Consider the following 18,284-nt stretch of genomic DNA (forward strand, 5'->3'; position numbering starts at 1 on the left):
GAGCTTCCTTTGTAGCCTATCACATTATTTTTATACATATTCTATATGTGCTCAAAAATAATGTGAACTATCCGATGAGTGGATTATTTACACATCTGATGTCTCTGATGGTTTACTGTATTGTTTAAAATTTTGATATCTATGCCTATCTTTTCTCTGCTTCAACTATTAATTTCTCAGAAATGTACGTGTGTAAAATAATCCTCTACATTTGTTGACTTATTAATCTATTCATTTCTGTCAGTTGTTGCTTAATTTTGTCACTCTTTTAGCTAACAAGAACTATATTTTAATATGCTCTAATTTCTCGTCCCTTTATCTGTGCTGTTATGCTATTCTCTGTGCATCAGTTTCTTCATCTGAATGTAGTATTTTTTACTAGTTGTTAAGAGTAAACAAGTTAATATTTGTAAAGCACTTAGAATAGTATTTGGCATGTAGTATTACGTGTTTGGTTAGCATAAAAATGGCTAGAGGTGGTCATTGAAACCACAGGCATGGTTGAAATCACTTGAGGAGACAGGATAGTTTGAGAAAATAGGAGGATCAATCATCAAGATTTAAGGAACTCTTCTGTTTAATGGCCAAGTGAGGGATAAACCTTCAAAAGAAAGTGAAAAGGAGTACATAAAAAAGTAGGAGGAAATCCAAGAAAGTATATTACCAATGGCATCAAGAGTGAAGAATTAATTAACAGCGCTGCTGAATAAAGATTTGAACAAATCTTTATACTATTTGTGATAAATAGTGTCAATTGAAACAGCTAAATGAGTGGTTTAATGAGTACGGTGGACACTCCGATGCATCTCCCAGACGTCCCTTGAGAAATGAAGGTCTTATTCTGCCAGTTACTGGGAGTGCTGCCAGCAGACATGCCTCAGCTATCAGCCTCCTTGAGGAATTACTTTGGCTAAGGAGATCATCCTTGCCTAAGGTCATGCACCCTTCCTTGGCAAAGCCTGCATCCTACTGGGGAAAACTTCAAAAGTTCATCTTAAAAAAAAAAAAAAGGGTCATTTTAATTTTAGAGCTCTATGTGGGATAGTCTAGCGCCTTTGTTGAGACTGGGCATCACAACCCAACATCTCCCTCTGCCCAGTTTTGCTCCCTTTTCTTCCCTTCTACAGATACTGATCCCTAATAAACTTCCTGCACACCAAAGTCCATCTCAAGAGTCTGCTTCCCAGGGAACCCAATCTGTGACAATGAGTTTCATTTATTAGAAGTGCTGATGGATATGAGGAGAAGCCAAACTGCAAAGTTAAGAAATGAATGGTGAGAAAATGGAACAAGCCAAGAATAGGCAACTCTTTCAAGTAGTTTTGCTTTCACAGATAGGATGATGATCAGAACCAAGACAGTATTAAGGGTTCACCACTCTGCCCCCTCTTTAGTATGGGAAATATTTGACTGAAAGATAAATGTCAGTTACACACACAGGATTCGACATCGCTAAAATTTACCTTTAACAAAGAGTGAACAGTAGTTAAAAAGTATTACTTTCTGTATCAGAACATCAAGATCTTTCATCAGTACTAGCTGATTAAGGAGTTAGGAGAATGAGTACCCAGCATTTTTTAAAAAACAAAATAAACCGTTTAACTTGGCTACCATACATCAATCTCCTAAATTTGAGCCAGTTTACATTTTTACTGCCTCTAGCTGATAAAGCTGGATCTCCTAAACCACTCCTCCCACAACTTCCTTCTAGTCCCAGCTGAAGCCAGAGACTTAACCTGTTCCTCCGATAAGAGATTTTAACAGCAGGAATCAAGAGACTTCTGCAAAGTTTTTCTCTGGAGATCCAGATAAAGATGCCAAAAAGTAAGTCTATATGGGGAATTAAACTTTTAGAGAATCAAGTAGTTAACTATATGACAATAAGTAATTTCGAGCGAGGATTAAGGGTGGGGTGGAGAGAGAGATTAGGTTAAATCTCGAAGCAAAGCTTCAAGAAAGGAAAAAAACCAAGAAACCCTCAGGAAGTAGCAATAATACAGGCGCTTGCCACAGGCAGGCGTCTAAAATTTTCTCACGCCAGGAGTGCATATGACTTCAAAAGAGCCCTCCGATGTCTTTTAAAGCACTGGCGGGAGATGAAACTTACACTAGCGGCGAATACAAAGGCAGAAACTTTGCGATTGACCCCGGAAACATTTTATTTTGCGTAGGTATCTGAAGAATTTTCTTTTGCGATTCGTTACTTGATCCGGAAGAAGAGACAGCAAACGTCACCTGCGATTGGATCGCAGCATAAGGGCGGGGCGTTAGCGAGCCATTCACCTTGGCGACCGGATGTGACGATGCCGGAAGCTGCTAGGCTGAGCTTTGCTCTCGCTGGCGGCTTTGGTGGGCGGGGTCGGCCGAGCCCGTCTGGCTTGGTCTTCACCACTGACGCGGCACCGATAGGGGCGGCGCCATTAAGGCCACGCCTCCCGCGCTGATTCCCGGTGACTCTGGAGCGAAGTCCTAGGCGCTGAGGAGGCGGAGACTCAGGGCTGTTTTCTCAGAGGTTAGGGACGGACCCGCCCCGTCAGCCTCTTCGACTCTTCCGGTTTCTGGTGGCTGCGCCGCCTCCCTCCGAAGCCTGAGGATACGCCCTCTCGAGAGCCCGCCGTCGCTCTACTTTCAGCTTCTAACCCCTCTGAGCTGCTGCGGGGCAACTCCAGCCCTACATTCTCTCGCTCTGGTTCTCGCCACTTGGAGGACCTCGGCCCCGACACTGCCCCCTTTCCTGGATGTACTGGCCCCTCCCACTCCTCTAAAATGTCCAATAACCTACAGAGGGTCTTCCTGAAACCTACAGAGGAAAAGTCAGGCAACGCCTCGCACTGGTAAGTACCGGTTTCGAATCTCCCTCGACATGGCCGATCCTCGCCCGTCTCTTAGCAGGATGTCGAGTCGGCCGTCGTTTCCTGACGTTCTGCAATTCAGATGCCTTTGATCCCGCTGGGTGAGCACTCCAGGGAAAGTGCGCGGCAGTTTGGCACTTAGAGCCCTTAGAGCACGTCCCTGTCGGAAACGTAAAACCTCTTCAGAGCCTGACGCAGTCAGCCTCTGCCCTGGCTCCTCAGGACTCCAGCGTCTGAAGTTTCATAGGCTGACAGAGTAGATCTCCACGGGAGACGAAAATCAACATGGCCGGCGCGCCTGTGTGAGCAAAATCTTCTGGAAGATTCTCGCGCACTCGCAGAAAAACACGGAGCAATCCGCGCGGATTAGCAAGTGCAGCTCAGGTGGCGCTGGACCGTCAGGGAAAATAGCTGTAATTTAAGAGAGTTAGTGAGAAGGAAAGGGCATATTTTTGTGTAATTGATAAGAGTATATGAATATAGAAACTGAAAAATTGTTCTGGATAAGGGAATCGATTTTTTTTTTTAAATTTCGAATAATAGCTTTATTTGAAGATAAAGAAAAGTGAAAATAGAGAAATTATCATGTAAAATTAATCCCTTCGAACAGCATATTTGAAGCAGGTGTAATGAGACTGTCGTCTCGAATTGGATGTATATGTAGAGGAACTACATTTGTCAGGGGGAGATTCTAGTATTTCTTAGACAATTATTTGTAAATTTAGACAATAGTTTATCACTAACTCAGTGGTTTTTTTAAGCTCATATTAATCAAGAAGAAATAAAACTGGAACAAAATTATTAGCTAAGGTAGAATATTTTAAGTTGTACTCTCCATGGTTTGTGGGTATATAATAAGTGGCGAGAAGAAAGTTAACGAATCCCTGCAGAAGGAAAATGTGAAGAAGAAAGCATGGAAATGGAGATGTAAAAATCATGGAAGAGCATTTATGATTGAAGAAAATCGGGCTCACTAGGTTTAATGCTAGCTTTGCTAGTTACTATTTGTGAGGCCAAGTGACCTGGTTTCCAGTCTGTAAATAAGAGCACCTAGAGGTATTTTAAGGATTAAAAGAATGAATATACTAAAATACTTAATGTAGGAAAAATAGAAAAGCATTATTTAAATGTTAGCTATTATTATTATCGTAAGGATACAACTTTACTTCTGTACAAATTTTAGCGCAGGAAGTAGGTAGTTACAAGTAGATATAAAACCTAATTGTAGTAAACACTTTTAAAAAGTATGCATAATATTCTAAAGAGAAATGGTCACCAAAAGTGTTGAGCTAAAACCATATGGAAGAACTGCCAAGAAAGAACCATTGTATTTCAGATCTTAACAAGAGCCAGCTTTTGTGCATGTATGTTTTTTGTTGGCTTCTTTTTGGTGGAAGTTGAGGGGGAAGGCAGAGGTAGTGCCCTGTATAGATATGCAAAAATAGAATTAGTCTTTAATGATTGTTCATTTCTTCTATCTTGTTTTAGTACCTGGATATTTGATAATATCTGATTTACCCTAATTTAACACAATTTGTTTCAGGATTGCATTCTTTTTCAATATCAGAAATTAGATAGAGTAAGGACCTTACTTTTTGTGTATTGTGTAATTTAACTCCATTATCCAGTTTCTACTTCTTTTGGCTATATATATTTTTAAAACATTACAAGTTGAATTCTGTTTTAGTTACATTCATCAGTTATCTGGAGTTCATTAACTCATTGGTTAATGCATTATTTTTATCATCTTTGAATGCATTTATTTCTTCAAATCCTCTAGATTTTAAATCACATACTTCGGACATTTACAAGATGCCTTTCTGAAACTATTTGACATTTACTTTGGTTATTGATTGCGTATTTGATTCTATTCTTTTTTATAAGTAACAATCTGCATGATGTCCAAATATACTTTTGCAAATAGTTGGATTAATGTCATCTATTTAGTTTATTGGAAGCTTCATTTTCTTATATTTCTTATATTTTCTTATATTTTGATGGTACAAAATCATTTTTTTCATAAGTTTAAAATGACTATATGATTTTATTATTTTCTGTAGATACTTGAATTTTTCTTGAGTTACTTCTTTCCTGCTGTAAAGTTTTTCAGTAATGTGGTACAGAATGTTTATTGTTTAAAAAGTATCTCTTCATCAGTGCATAAAATGTAAAACCCAAATTTAATCTTATAGTACAAAGGAAAAATCTGGAAGATATTTGTGACAGTAAACATTAAGTTTATTTAGATTTGGACTTCATATGCAAAGAGCAAAGCAGGAGTCAGAATGGTACAGTAGAGTTACAAAGACCTTGGTAGAGTTACAGAGACCTAGGTTCATATTCTAGGTCACCACTTATTATCTGTATCGTTCAAACATTTGGTTAAAAAACGTTCACTGAGTGCCTGCTATGTGACAGACTGTGCTAAATGGAGAGACTGACTAAAGAGTAGGATATGGGCCATGCCCATGAAAAACCTTAAGTCTAGAGGTGGATATGATGTAATACACTTTTTAATAGTGTTATGCACAGGATGATGCTGTGAGGGCATACAGAAAGGGAATTGTAGGAAAGGTTTCTGGAGTGGCTGAGTTGGGGAATGTAAGTCTCAGCTATCCAATTAAAGATGAATGCAGGCTATGCCCAGGAAGAGGGAATTGATTAAAAAAAAAAAAAGCAGCAGTATGACTTATTACTAGTAATAAGTAGGATAAATAGAGAGCTCTTAAGGGTTTGCTGAAAAGATTAGACTTCATCTGTTGGAGAGGCTTCAGAGGATTTTAAGAAAAGAACTGTCATGGTCAGGTGTCATTTTAGGTAACTGATGGCAGTGTGGATTTGGGGGTGAGGGGTCAGGCATATAAGGATTCTATTTCAGTTGTCCTTTCAGATATTCTGAGAGCCTGCACTAGCTAATGTAGAGCAAGGGTTGCATTCAAAGAAATATAGAAAGGAAAATAGGCAGACCTTGTCAGTGAATTGGCATGAAGAAAAGTGGATCAATTACGATGCCAATTTTCTGGGTAGATATTGGTAAATTAATTGAGGTGAGGAATACACCAAGAAAGCAATCAGCGGGATATTTGAATTTGAAACTCAGGCAGGGTCAGAGCTGAAAATAGAGAGTGATAGGCTGTTGGCTTCTATCTGCCTTTGACCCTTTGTTCTTAAATAGGGAGCTAAAATGGGTGTCCTCAGCAGGGGGCTTGGTTTGGTTAGACAGATAATGTTTCATTGTCAGTTCAGTGTGCATTTAGTTTTGTACAGTGTAAGTGTTATTATCTTTGCTTTTGTGATTTGTGTGTGTGTGTGTGTGTGTGTGTGTGTGCGTGTACGAGAGGGAAAGAGAGAGAGAGAGAAAGACACACATACCATACGGCTAACTGAAATCTATTTCTCATTAATCTCTCAGTTTATTCATGAATTTTTGGGACCCTGTTATATTGGGGTTATGCTAAAATAAATACAAGAAAATGGATGGGATTGCCCAAGAAAACATGTCTCTGAATAAGTTATTTAATATTACTAAATCTTCGTTTTCTCAACTATAAAATAGGAATGGCAATACCTACCTTGTTGGACTGTTTATTAGGGTTAGAGTTAATGACAACTGTTTACAATAACATCTGTTATGTATATAATATTATATGGTAAATATTATCATATATATTGTTACATTATGTACTTTTGTATGTTATGTATGTACATAATGTTGAATCAGAGGAAAAAATTCTCTTAGTTGAAAATTTTGCAAAATTATCTATGAAATGTTTAGTAACCTGAAAAATTTTTATCATTCCATATCTAATCTGTAAATGCTTCACTCAAAATTAGAATAGTCAAAAATGTCAGAAGTTATATAATATTATAAGTATGTTTAATATATCTTTTATTAAATTTCTCACATTTTCAAAAGATTACTTGATTCATTTACTTGTTCTTGGACACCAATTATATATTTTAGTGGAAGATGATATCTAACATATATTGGGAGCTTATTAAAATCCCAACCAGTTATAGCAAACCTTTACAAATGAAGAAAGATTCAAAGAGGTTAAGTAAATTTACCAAAGTCAATCAACTAATAATTGGAAGAGCCAGGATTAGAAGCCCATAATCTTTCTAATGTATTCCTGTGTTCTCTTTTAAAGCCTTAAACTGTATTAGTTTTCCAGTGTAGTTTCTCAGTTCAAATCCTAGTTGGTTTAAAGTAATTAACATGTTGATTACTCTTCTTTTTAAGTGACCTAACCAGAGCATGGGATGCAAAGTCTGGTTCTAGTTTTAGTTCTAACCTTAGCTAACAGAATATGATCTTTAAGAAAACAGAATCTTTATAGGGTTTTAGTATGTTAAGTGGAAGGTCTCTTCTATAGCTGAAAAAAAAATATATTGATTGAAGAAGTATGAATTTCACCCTGATTTTATCACTTCTTTCCTTAGCATTCTGCATTTCAGTTTAATTTTTAGAACTCATTCCATTTGTTACTAGGAAATCACAGATTTTTAAAAAATTAGAGCTTGTAGGATTCGATTCAGCTAATATTGTCTACAGTGTGCCAGTTGCTCTATTAGGTGTAGAGAATATAGATATGAATAGGATAACCTACCCTTAAGGAATTTATGGTCTCTGGTAGATTGTATGAATCCCTACTGATATACTGACATAGAAGAAACTGTATTTTCCTTCCCTTTTTTGGAGGGGAAATGGAGAAGAGAGGAAAAATCCGTGATTAGATTTGAAAAGAGTTTGTGCAATATAAATGTTTTTTATAAAGTGGAAATATAGGGGCCATATAATAAAGTATGTGAATGACGTATCAGAAGCCTGTGTGATTTGTTTAACTAATATGCCAATTAAAATGTGTTTGCCCCATGCAAATAATTAATTATAAAAGTGTGTGTTCTGCTCTATTGAAGCTTCTAATCTGTTAGCCAGGTGTTACTGACAAATGAAGTACATAAACTAAATGAGACTAAACAATAAAGGTATTGAGACATTTCAATATGTTTGAAATATTTGAAAGAGCTGCCTTATTTTTTATATAATTTTTTGAGGGCCTACTGTGCTTGGTATTGGAAGAACAGTTACAGAATAAATGATATAGTCTCTGACCATAAGGGGTTTCAATCTCACTGAGAAATAAAATACTTTACTCATTTTTTAAAATTAGCTAATAGATCAAAGGCCATATAGAAGGCATGATATAACTCCTAGCATTAGTGGCACCAATGAGCGTGCTTTAGGGATTCCAAGTTGGAAGAAATTAATATGAGTTTGAGTGACTAGCAGATATTTCATGGAGAAGATAGATTGATCCTCAGTTTATAACTATGTTTTAAATTGTTAGAGAAGAAAAAAAAAACTTAAAGAATACTTAGAGTAAATAATGTACATGAGACAATCCAGAATAGTAGAGACCTTTCTGGTAAGACCAGAGATTTTATGCTGAGACGTTCTAGGTGGTACTGTTGTAGAGATTGGTTGGGGCTAGATTGTAGATGATTTTCATGTCAGGTTGAATTGGCAATGATGAATTACTGAAACTTTGAGCAAGGAGGTAACAGGATGAAAACAATGATTTAGTCTGCCAGAGATACATAATAATAATGGTCACAGTCAGAAAAAACTAGTTTAAAAGTCAGAGCCAAACATAGGGATGAGATAATGAGGACTAGATACAAGGTGATGCAGGTCTGATCTAGGAAGTAGAAGTGGCAAAGGTGAAGAAAGAGAATATGAATAAGAGCTGTAAAAAAGAAAAAAAAAAACTTTATAGACTTGGTGATTCATTCAGTATACATTTATTGAATGTTTATCCTTTGTAAGCATCTATACAAAGTACTGTGGGTGAATTAAAGGTGAATAAAGAGGGTGGTAAAGATAGAGATTACTAGGTGATTTAAGACCTAAGTGACCTGGAAAACAGTAGTGCTGACACATGACTGGATGGTAAGATAGAGTAGTAGTTTTCAGTACAGAGTAATTTTAACTTTAAAGTAATGGTATTAAAAGTGAAAATGTTTGGTCAGACATCACAAATATGGAATTGAGGTCAATATTAGGGGATAGAATAAAAGGATATAACATGAGAGTCGTTATTGCAGAAGAGGTAGTTGATGGTAATAGTTGAAGCTTTGAACTATTACCTTGGTGCAGTCTTTAAGGAAGAATGCCTTTTTTAAATTTTATTTTTTTATTGAAGTATGGTTGATTTACAAAGGAAGAATGTGTTAAAGGAAAAACAGGGTCAAGAACTGTACTTTGGGGAGAAGTCATAGTTGGATACTTAAAATGCAGAAAATGAATAAGAAAGGGAACATTAAGAAAGACAAGAAATATTGTACACAATGGAAATCGTGGTAGGAAGAGGTTCAGGGATTATTATCAGGGATAATTAGCTACCAGTGTTAATTTCAGCAGAGAGCACCTAGGGAATGAGTATAAAGCCAGATTTAACTGTGAGGACATATTTTGTAATCTTTGAGAATAAGGTGTCGTAGAATAATGGGAAAGAAAATAGATTGCAGAAGACAGTGGGCTTCAAGACAACTTTTTGGCATATCAGTGACAGGAAGTTGGTAGATGGTCCTAATTATGGTTCATTAACACCATCTACCAACTTTCTGTCACTGAACTTGGCACCCACGTCCCAATCTTCTCTCTAATCCTACATGACTTTAGCATCTGTATGGATAACCTCTTTGTCACCTGGTCTTTCAGTACAAAGATCTTTTTCCTCAGTTTTTTCTCCATTCTATCACCAGCTATCCACTTCTGTAGTTCTTGTTATCAGATGAAATTGCTGCATCTACAGAATTCTTGATTTAGGCATCCTGCTTTCCAAACACCAGTTCCTATATTTTAGCTTAGTTGTTTAAGTATTCCCACTCTGACTGTTCTTTAGCTAGCCCTCAGTCCATTCCCTTTATTTTCTCCCTATACATTAGCCTTTTATGTTCTCATTTCCTTCCCATCTAGTATAGATTCTGCATTTCATCATATAATTTTTTTCAGTACCCTAAAATCTTTTGCTCCTCTTTGATTTTTGTTATACCCTTCTGAAGCCACCCCAATCTTGGATGAACTCAGTGATTTACTTTCTCTGCCTATACCTGGTGAAACAAGGAGACTCTCATGAGCACAGGTTGGTATTACTATGAATTCATGATCATTACCTATCTCCCTGGGCTGTCAACACTGCCTGATGACTGATATTTTCTGAGGTCAGCTTATTTTTTCACAAAGACTGTTTCAAATCTTTTTGATTATCCTCAAATCTCTCCCTGTTCTTGCTCTTCTTAGCAAATGATGTCATGTCCTTATTTCATAGTGCAAGTAAAAGCCACTAGATCAGAATTACCTCAACCTTCTAATGCCAAAGCTTTAAACTTACCTGCAAATGCATCTAACCTCTCTTCCAGTTCTGATGAAAAGAGATACTTCTCCAGCTCTCTTTAAGGTTCAGTCCCTTCAACTGTCTTATGGTCTCAATTTCCTACCTCCTTTTCAAACTTTACATTATTAATTACCCCTCTTTCTCCTTTATTACCAGTCTCTTCCTTTCATTGGCTCACATGAGCATTTATGCTCTAGTTCACCTAACATTAAAAAAAAAGAAAAAAGAAAAGATCTTTTCTTTGACCCCATTTAATCTCCAGCTGCTTGCCAGTTTTTCTCTTCCTTTTACAGTCAAAGTTCATAAAAGAGTTGTCTGTCCTTGCTGTCTTCATATTCTTTCTTCATATTCACTCCTACCAACTTCTTTCCCCACCAAACTGCTCTTTTAAAGCCATCAGTGATCCTCATGCCATTAATTCCAGTATACATTTTTAACCTGCATCCTACTTGGCCTCTCAGAAACTTTCAATAGAATTGCCCAATTTTTTTGAAACTCTCTCTTCCTTTGGCTTCCATTGCACCAGAATCTCTTGGTTTTCTTTCTACCACTCAAAGAAGGTGGGAAGCTGATGAAATATTTTAAGCAGGGAAGGGCTAGCGTTAGACTGCTGAGTAATTTGAAGAGGAGATGGTAGACTGAAGAAAAGACCAGTTATGAAGCTACCATAATAGACCAAGCCAGAGATGGACTAGAGTGAGAACAATTGATTTGGAAACGATTGAATAGATCAAGAGAAATTTAGGAGTTAATATCAACAGGATTTTGTGATAGGTTGAATACAGATGGTAAGAAAGCTAGAATTGTGCAAATTTAGGAATCTAAGATAGTTCGGATGCCATTTACTGAAGGAAAAACACTGGAAAAGACCATGTTGAGTTTTAGGTGCATTTGAGATTCTGAATGGAAATGTCAAGAGGGAAGTTGGACATATAAGCCTGAATCTCAAAAGAGCTAAGATATAACTATTTGAATTGTTGATAAATAAATGGTAATTTAATTGAAGTCATGCATATAAAATAAATCATCTGGGGGAAAGCTTACAGAGTAAGAAGAGAAGAATTTACTCTAAGCTTTGGTGAACTCCAACATTTTAAGGTTGATTCAAGCAGGATGAGTTGGCAAAGAAGACTGAGGAGTCACTACAGGGATAGAAGTATGTCATATCTAGGAAACCTTGGGAAGAAAATGTTTAAAGAAAAGGAGTGAGCATTTTTGTACTCTTCCAAATACATCATTTATCTCAATAAAAATTGCCTATTTACATGTCCATGTACCCAGCATTTTAAGTTCTTTTAGGGATTGTGGGTTGAACTAGCTTAGAGGCTAGCAAACATTTTCTGTAAAGGACCAGATAGTAAATATTTAGGCTTTATAGGCCATGTGATCTTTGCTGCAACTACTTAACTCTGTTGTTGCAGCAGAAAGCAGCCATGTACAATACATCAAAAATGGGTGTGACTGTGTACTAATAAAACTTTATTTATGGATACAGAGTTTTGAAACATAATTTTCATATATCACAAAATGTTATTTTTGTGATTTTTAAAAATTAAAATATAAAGACCATTCTTAGCTTGTGTACTATACAAAAACAGGGAGGGGGCCAGACTTGGCCTCAGGCTGTAGCTTACTGAGCTACATAACTGAGTCTGGTGCCTAAACCATAACAGACACTCAGTAAATTTTGGTTTAATAAATTAAGTTCTGATTCAGTTTTTATTTGCTTTTTGGGGGATAGGGAGAAGGTGAAGGTGGGTTTTCTTCTTCAAGCTGTCAAAACAAGAATTCATACTTTTCTTTATGTTCATACTTCTTTAGAGATTAACTTTTAATTTATTGAAAGTAAATATAACATTTTGAAGTGCTATCAAAGGGCCAGAAAACTTTTAAATATTTATAAGGATATAATTATGTTATTTGTGGTTGCAGAAAGGTAAAACTGAATCCAGTGCTTCCTAGGATACATAGAATTTTTGGCTTTGATTTGTATTAATACCTGAGGCTTTAAAAACACCTATAGGCAGTAAAACACACCTTTACACTACTGAGAATTCTAATTATTATTATTTTTCATTCTTAAGTTTTTTTCATTTAATCTTAGTCACGTAAGGCCATATTGGGTCTAAAGGACATGGACTCTGTACCCATATTGCTGGAATTTAGTATGAGAGACAATATGTAGACCAGTGGGAAAAAAAATTAATATATGATGACAACTTATGATATGTACCATGAAGGAAATTAACAGATGTAATATTATTACCTGTGAAGGAAGAGCAAGGGTAGTTAAGATGGCCAGAGAATGTACCTTCTGGGAAGTATCATTTATGTTGAGAGTTGAGTATATGGGTGGGTGAAGAATAACTAAGTAGCATGTGTGACTACCCTGAGTCCCATGAGGGTTTAGTATTTTCCAAGAACTGAAGGATGGTTTCGGGTATGTATAACTTGAGGTGTCTGCATTTAAGTAATCTACAAATAATTGATTATACAAACAGATACAGATTATATTGGATTTTTTAAAAAAAAATTCAGATAATCTGTACTAAGTAATAGCTGATAACTATTAATAGAATCAAAGTAGGCTAAGTTAAAAAAATTATTGGCTTCCAGTGTATGCCACATTCACTGAAAACCATTCAGCTGAAATGATGTTGCTATTATAAATATGGGTTGACCGACAATTGGAACTAATATGAGTAATTGCCATACCAAGAGCTATTTAACACCAAACATCAAACATGCTGGAACAATAAATCAAAGAAGAAACTGGTTCCTACATGAGTAACTCAGTTTAGTCTCCAGAAATGTGGCAAACTAAGGTATCATCTTAAGAGATGCCTTAAGCACAAGAATGGCTGACAGTAGAACTTGTCATTATCAGTGGGAAGAATACAGAACAGATTGGGTAGGGGGAGAAAAGAGTGAGGGAAATAGAATAAGCATACATGGAGGTAAAATAAGAATCCTGGTCAATAATAGTAAAGGAGAAGGACTAGAGGAAAGAATTTAAGGAAAAGAAGGAAGGATGCTAATAGTTTAAGAGGAGCATATTCTAGTAGCTGAAATTTTATACAGGGTAAAACTTAGAAAAGTCTACTTTTAGGAATAAATGCTGATATCTTATACCCATTGCCTAATCATGTGAGGAGATCTAAATCAAAGCTGACCATATCTTTGATTATCTATTCTACTTCAAAATCTTTCTTTTGCAGTATTTCACTTTGAAAACTCAAAGTGACAAATTACATACTTATGTTATCATATTTTATAAATTTTTATTTTTAAAACATAGTATTTGCAAATACTTGTTTTTAAATAAAATGTATATACCGTGTAGTATGTTGTATTTATTTACTCAATGTTCTTTTAAGTGTTTCAGGCTGCATGTACCAAGTAGTTCAGACGATTGGCTCGGATGGAAAAAATCTTCTGCAATTACTTCCAATTCCTAATTCCTCTGGAAATCTTATACCACTAGTTCAATCTACAGTCATGTCTGATGCTTTGAAAGGGAATACAGGAAATCCAGTTCAAGTTACTTTTCAGACTCAGATTTCCAGCTCTTCCACAAGTGCATCAGTTCAATTGCCCATTTTTCAGCCAGCCAGTTCTTCAAACTATTTTCTTACAAGAACAGTAGACACAGCAGAAAAAGTTAGAGTTACTTCTGTGGGAACTGAAAATTTTACCTCATCAGTTTCTAAAGTTCAGAGTCATGGTGTGAAAATTGATGGACTCACCATGCAAACGTTTGCTGTTTCTCCCTCCTCAACACAAAATGATTCATCTTATATTTTAGTAAATACCCAGAGTCTTCCAATGACTGTGAAGTCTCCGGTTTTGCCTTCTGGGCATCATTTACAGATTCCAGCCCATGCTGAAGTGAAATCTGTACCAGCGTCTTCATTGCCTCCTTCAGTTCAGCAAAAGATACTTGCAACTGCAACCACAAGTACCTCAGGAACAGTTGAGGCCTCCCAAATACCAACTGTTATTTATGTATCTCCTGTAAATACAGTGAAAAATGTAGTTACCAAGAACTTTCAAAACATTTACCCAAAACCTGTTACAGAAATAGCAAAGCCAATGATACTAAATACCACACAGATTCCAATGAATGTTGCTAAAGAGACACAATTAAAAGGTGGTCAGCATTCTCAAGCTGCTCCAGTGAAATGGATTTTTCAAGAAAATCTACAGCCTTGCACTCCATCTCTTGTTCCTGTTAAATCTTCAAATAATGTGGCTTCAAAGATTTTAAAAACTTTTGTAGATAGGAAAAGTTTGGGAGATAATACTGTGAATATGCCACCATTGAGTACCATCAGTCCTGGTGGGACACAATCCAAAAGTATGCCTATTAAAGATAATGCTTTGGTTATGTTTAATGGGAAAGTCTATCTATTGGCTAAAAAGGGGACAGATGTTTTGCCATCACAAATTGACCAAGAGAATTCTGTTTCTCCTGATATTCCACCAAGAAAAGATACATCACAGATAGTAAGTTCAAGTCCAGTCACAGAAATATCTAGAGAGGTTGTAAATATTGTTTTGGCTAAAAGTAAATCTTCCCAGATGGAGACAAAATCACTTTCAAATACCCAGCTTGCTTCCATGGCCAATCTAAGTGCAGAGAAGAATAAGAAAGTGGAGAAACCATCTCTTTCTACCCCAAACCCACATAGTATGAACCAATCCATTAACTACTTAAAGCAGAGTAAGACTTTATTCTCAAAGCCAGACTTTCCAGATGGATTTAGTACAGGACAAAATTCCCCCAGAAAAGGAAATATCATCCACAGCATAGAGAAAATAAGTTCCTCTGTTGATGCAACAACTGTTACTTCACAACAGTGTGTTTTCAGAGACCAAGAACCAAAGGTAATTTTCCCATGTTAGGGTGTTCTTTTTATCTATGTATATAGAAAATTTTTCTTTCTTAATTCTCAAAGTTAGTTATCTATGATACCTCTCTTTCCCTCCTCTCCCATCCTCCTCTTCATCACACACATACCATATGCACATGAATGCTTAATTAAGTCAAAGCTTTCATCTGAAGGAAATGTTTGAGGAGTGTAATAGAGCTGAAGCAGTATTTTTCTCTAGAATCATTTGGCATGCCAAGTCTTCAAAGCAAAATTAAACAAACAAATCACAGAGCAACAAGATTTAGAAGAGTTGGAGAAGGATAATGTGAATTCAAAGCTCAGTAAAATTGTGTGTGTGTGTAGATATATATATATATACACATACATATATTTGTATACATATATACATGCATACATATATACTTAAGAGCTTACTTTTAGTATATGAAGAGATTAATATTATGCACAGAGCAGAGCTGGGATTTGTTTGTTTGTTTTGTGGTGGTAGGGAGATATCTGGCAACTTTTTTAGGTAGATGGTAGAAGGGGCAGGATATGGCTAATTAATACCTTTCAGTCATTTGTGGAAAAAGAATTTATCAACATCTTGATTGGGTTGTTTGGTTGTTTTTTGTTTTTTTAGTATACAAGTCTCCTGTTCCTCTTTTTAGCCCTTCTTTCTGACTCATTCAATTACTCAACATATCCACATAGTTATCCTTCTGTTCTACTTAAGATATGTGTATGTGTAATCACTAAATATTTGTACCCACATTTTCCTTCTTAGAGGTCTACTTAATAATATTCAGTATTTCTCCCCTTCAGTACAGAATTCAATGAACTCCAGAGATGTAAGGAGGTAAATTCTGATTAAGTAAAAGATTGATTAAAGCTATGAGTTTTCCAAAAGATGACAATTTCCAACATAATGTTATATTGATTATTTTTAACTTATCATTAGTCTGTATTCTCATTTCATTTGTTTGAGAATTAACTACCTGTTACTTTCCTAGTACAAGAAAGTAAAATTGTAGGAGAACATTTTGGTTTTGCTCAGTTAAGTTCAGCTTTTCAAGTGTGGGTGGTAAGGCAAGAGTAATACAATCCAATCAGTTAGGACTTTAAAGCATAGCAATTTAAGTAAGATGAGGTAATCACTTAGTTGCTAGTCCGATAAAATAGCTTAAGTAATTGGCAGTATTGTTTGTGTGTTTTCTTTTCCTATTTCCAGATCCAGAATGAGATGGCATCAACATTAGAAAAAGTTACTCAAGAAAGAAATGACAAGAACAATTCCCAAGGAAGAAGCAATAAGGCCTCATATCTGAACAATGATGCTGAACTTAGAAAGATATTTGGTCTCACTAAAGATTTGAGAGTGTGCCTTACTCGGATTCCTCACCATTTGGGCTCTGGAGGAGGTTTTGATTCCTTTAGCTGTTTGGTGAAAAGTGATACTTACAAAGAAACAGAGTTTATAGTGAAGGAGGAAGGCAGAAAACAGGTAATAGATTTTAAAGTGTCCTTTGTAGGTACTCCAAAGATATGTGAATGTATTAATTTTCTTGATTTTTTTTTTAGTCTTGTGCATTAATATGAATGATAGTTGTTACCAAATTTGCATATATATGTATTATACTAAAACAATGTTAAGAAGAACCATATATGCACAGGTAAAAATGCATCCCCAGTTAATTAAAAATGTTGCTTTAGGGAATTCCCTACCAGTCCAGTGGTTAGGACTCCGAGCTCTCACTGCTGAGGGTCCCAGTTCAATTCCTGGTCAGGGAACTAAGATCCTGCAAGCCACATGGCACGGCCAAAAAAAATAAAAAAGAAAAAGAAAAGAAAAGAAATGACAGAAATGCAGGGAAAATATAAGCATGCAGATACTCACTGCAGTATTACTTTAGTTTAAACATCTTAAGAAATCTACACAATAATGATGAAAATAAAATCCCTATAACTTTGCTTACTGTCATTCTACTTATAAATATTTCATTATTGTATAATATCCTGAACTTCAGATATGAAACCAGTCAACCTTTCTCAGTGATAATCTTCCCTATGTGCCTACTCTGCAGAGGAAAAATAAATTAAATAAATTCTGTTTCTTATGCTCTTCACAAATGGTTGTTAGGTTTTCATAGTAGATCAATATAGCTTCTAATATTTGACTTAAGCAGGAATATGTGAATTATATTTTGTTGAGTTGAATTTAATGGCTAAATATTTGTATCTGCAAACTTTGTTAAATTCGAGAGCACACTATTCAGCAATAATATTTTGTTTTTCTTTTGGAATCTTACTCAACATTGCAACAGGGTTTTGATAAGAAAAGAAAAGCAAAAACCAATAAGAAGATGGATCACACAAAGAAGAGAAGAACTGAGAGTGTTTATAACACAACTGTAAATGGAGGAACTAATGTCACCAGTTCCCAACTCGTTAGCAGTATTTTACCAACTTCAAATGTATCACACCATAACATTCTCAGAGGCCGCAACAAAACCAGGGAAGAAAAGAGATCTGAGGTAGAACACTGTACCCATGGGAACCAAGAGAAAGGCACATTGAGTTCAAATACAGCTTTTGAGCAAAGCCATTCCTTCAATAAAAATTATACTGAAGATATTTTCCCCATGACACCACCAGAGTTAGAAGAAACCATTAGAGATGAAAAAATAAGAAGACTTAAGCAGGTGCTGAGAGAAAAAGAAGCGGCTCTTGAAGAAATGCGTAAGAAGATGCACCAAAAATAATAAAATGTTGCTATACGTAAAGACTTCAGTGAAATAGCTGTGTTTTTTCCATATACTTTAGCATTGAGTTAATTATAGATGCATTCTGAAAGTGTCTTTGAATATGAAACTTGTCTTTTCATCAGTTGATTATAAAATTTTATTTAAGGAGTACAGAAAAGGTTGATTATATGACTTTTGTGAATAATCTCATGGGGTATCTGAATCTTTGTCTAGATACCTTTTTTTGGAAGGAAAAGTTTTCTATTTTTCTATTACTTTAACTTGAATTCCCCAAGTTTGAATATTTGTTATTGTTTGTACATTTAGCTAAATTGCTCAGATGTTATTCCAACAATAGGTAATTATTGTGTACTTTTTAAATTATACAATCCAACAGAGGAAATCAGCTCTAAA

The 18,284-nt window shown here is 35.7% G+C and overlaps 1 protein-coding gene across 3 annotated transcripts; it reads left to right on the plus strand.

Moving 5' to 3' along the window:
- The first annotated feature begins 2,470 nt into the window (after positions 1-2,470).
- LRIF1 (ligand dependent nuclear receptor interacting factor 1) lies at positions 2,471-17,892 on the plus strand. 3 transcript variants are annotated; one of them, XM_061186189.1, is made up of 4 exons: positions 2,471-2,834; positions 13,630-15,139; positions 16,358-16,630; positions 17,451-17,892. In XM_061186189.1, exons 1-4 carry the CDS (start codon positions 2,767-2,769, stop codon positions 17,886-17,888), a joined length of 2,289 nt encoding a protein of 762 aa, XP_061042172.1. In that variant the 5' UTR covers positions 2,471-2,766; the 3' UTR covers positions 17,889-17,892. The 3 variants fall into 3 exon arrangements, with proteins under 3 accessions (XP_061042172.1, XP_061042174.1, XP_061042173.1); XM_061186190.1 differs by having other exon boundaries at positions 2,769-2,834; positions 13,638-15,139; XM_061186191.1 differs by lacking the exon at positions 13,630-15,139 and having other exon boundaries at positions 2,747-2,834.
- The last annotated feature ends 392 nt before the right edge of the window (positions 17,893-18,284 follow it).

Source organism: Eubalaena glacialis, chromosome 3 (assembly GCF_028564815.1).
Source record: "Eubalaena glacialis isolate mEubGla1 chromosome 3, mEubGla1.1.hap2.+ XY, whole genome shotgun sequence".
Taxonomy (NCBI): Eukaryota; Metazoa; Chordata; class Mammalia; order Artiodactyla; family Balaenidae; genus Eubalaena; species Eubalaena glacialis.

What these genes read in the sequence shown, in the direction of transcription:
- LRIF1 (XM_061186189.1), top strand. Translation starts at nt 2,767, where the DNA reads ATGTCCAATAACCTACAGAGGGTCTTCCTGAAACCTACAGAGGAAAAG. An exon ending in TCAGGCAACGCCTCGCACTG is followed by an intron (nt 2,835 to 13,629) that starts GTAAGTACCGGT and finishes TGTTCTTTTAAG; the next exon opens with TGTTTCAGGCTGCATGTACC. An exon ending in AGGAGGAAGGCAGAAAACAG is followed by an intron (nt 16,631 to 17,450) that starts GTAATAGATTTT and finishes ACATTGCAACAG; the next exon opens with GGTTTTGATAAGAAAAGAAA.